At 42.6% G+C, this 2,391-nt stretch overlaps 1 protein-coding gene across 1 annotated transcript in view; it reads right to left on the bottom strand.

Annotated features, from left to right (window-relative positions):
• The window catches only part of Spink8 (serine peptidase inhibitor, Kazal type 8 (putative)), a 36,711-nt gene that overhangs the window by 18,954 nt on the left and 15,366 nt on the right, over positions 1 to 2,391 (bottom strand). Inside the window, exons 3-4 of the mRNA XM_008853281.2 lie at positions 1,772 to 1,827; positions 390 to 511 (exon numbers count right to left, since the gene is read on the bottom strand). Of these exons, the coding sequence (XP_008851503.2) occupies positions 390 to 511; positions 1,772 to 1,827 (178 nt within the window). The remainder of the gene's footprint in view (positions 1 to 389; positions 512 to 1,771; positions 1,828 to 2,391) is intronic.

Raw genomic sequence — 2,391 nt, 5'->3', positions numbered from 1 at the left:
CTCCTCCTCCTCCTCCTCCTCCTCCTTCCCCTTCTTCTTCCCCTTCCCCTTCTTCTTCTTCTTCCTCTTCCTCCTCTTCTTCCTCTTCTTCTTCGGCCTGGTGAGACAACTGGTCCACGGTCACATGGTCTGAAGGCTGTGACTATGTGCTGCTGAGTTCTTTCCACTTGTCCATTGTCCATGCCAGGCATCGCACTCTCATCTCAGTGGCTTTCTGTTTTTTTGTTGCTTGAACAGGATCACATACAATTTTTGGAAGCAGGAAGAGGAATGGAAGAAACAGAGGAGCAAACAGCAGAGGAGTGTTTGGAGGGAAGAGCTAATGAAATTGGGTAGAGGTTGCCATTAGCCATTAGCTTGAGATAAGGGATAATAAAATCACAACTTACAGAATTTTGGAGCAGAGATGGCACTCACCACTGTAGGTAACTTGGTCACTGCCACATATAGGCTCACTGGGCTTGAAGTAGGAAAGCATCCAGCACTGCTTTATATTCTTGGTGCATAAGGCCTGAAGATGAGACACAGAACAGTGCTTCTGTCACCTTCCTCCAGGTCCTTTGGCCATTACTACTGGTAGGAGGGATGGGAGATGGAGTACAGAGCACCAGACCAGGATTTCAGAGAACAGGCTTCAAATCCTCCATGTCTGGACTGGAGAGACGGCTCAGTGGTAAGGAATGCTTGCTATTCTTCTAGAGGACTCAAGTTTAGTTCCCAGCATCCATGTCAGGAGGATTACAACTGCCTGTAACTCCAGCCCCAGAGGATCTGACTCCCTCTTCTGGCTTCCATGGACAGGCACACACACATGCACACACGCACGCATGCACGTACACTCACACACTCACTGACTAATAAATCTTAAAAAAAAAAGTATCCTCCATGTTTGACACAGATACTACCATCAATACCTATATAACTGTAATATATACTGTGTATTCCCCAGTCTCCCATCAATTCCTTATTAGAATAAATATCTCTATTCTACTAATCACAAAATTTGATTGTTATTAAGTTACACAGAGTAAAGGTTGGGAAATGTCTTTCAAGGTGGGAATTTCCTTCTTTTATTTTTCTTTTTGTTGTTTCTCTTTTTCTTCTTTTTGGTGTTTCTAGTCTTTTTCAAGATGGGAATTTCTTTTTTAATACTTAGATTTTTTTGGAAAAAATAGAACTTTTAAAATTTCATACATTTTCCACTCAAATCCAGACCCCCTCCCCCATCCATGCCTCCCCAAGTCCCCCCATCGAACTCTATGCGCTCTGCCGTACATGCTGAGTCCTAGTCATTCAGGTGTTTGTATCCCAATGTCAAGATTGGAATTTCTTATGAACATTGGTGAGTGATTTACAATCTTTAGTGCCTTCAATGGCAGTGGGCTCAAACTTATCACAGTGGAGGTACAATGTAGGAGATTGACAGAGAGAATGCATCATGGGGTCATGGTGTGAGGGAGGCAGGATTTATGTCCTGGATATCGCCATGGAAAGAATGTGCACAGTGGCATAAAATGAACCTGAGGTTGAGCCAAGGCCTCCTCATACATTTAATGGTCTCAAAGAGACTTATAAATTAGTGTATAAATTGGAAAGAATGCTGGTGGGGGGAGAAACCCAATGAGCTACACACACTTGGTGACTCAACTTCCATGATTATGGTGTTTCCAAGCATGTTCCCTCTGTTCCCCACCTCCCAGAATAAAGACCCTGGAGAGATGCTAACTCTCTCCCCGTTCCTGTTCTTGGGAACCAAAGAAGCAGAGCTCACCTTTGTCTCATCTTGGAGGGCCCTTGTTGCTTCTGAGCCCATAGGAAGAGGGAAATCTGGAAGACAAAAGCACACAGAAAAGAATTTCTGTTCTGTCTTCTACTCTCAGGGAAAAAGCTAGGTGAAGGAGACCTGGTTGTTACTCAGGAACAGCAGATTCCATCAGAAGAGGCCAAGGTTCTTCTTTGGTGCAAACTGCCCTGTACAGGAATGAAAAAATAAGAAACCTCTGCCTCTCACCAGCTAGTGAAATGGAGATCAGGATCATCTATTTCATGGGTAAATAATTTGTTTTAAAAATAAAAATATTATTTTAATTTTATGTGTATGAATGTATTGCCTGCACGTATGTAAGTATGCCCATGTTGTGCAATGCCCATGGAGGTTAGAAGAGGGTGTTGGATCCCCTGGAACTGTAGTTATGGACCGTTGTTCGCCAACATGTGGGTACAGTGATTTGAAAGAACAGACAATGCTTTTAACTGCTGACCTATCTCCCCAGACCCAAGATTGGGAATTTTCTAATTATATGAATATATAAAACTTTCAAACAACAACAATAACAACAAAAATAGATGAGCAGTCTGGAAAAAAATGAGTTCAGAGATTTGAACATTTAG

The sequence above is a fragment of the Nannospalax galili genome, unplaced genomic scaffold (genome assembly GCF_000622305.1).
Source record: "Nannospalax galili isolate Female #2095 unplaced genomic scaffold, S.galili_v1.0 scaffold786, whole genome shotgun sequence".
Classification (NCBI taxonomy): Eukaryota; Metazoa; Chordata; class Mammalia; order Rodentia; family Spalacidae; genus Nannospalax; species Nannospalax galili.
This window is presented reverse-complemented; position numbering and strand designations above follow the sequence as displayed.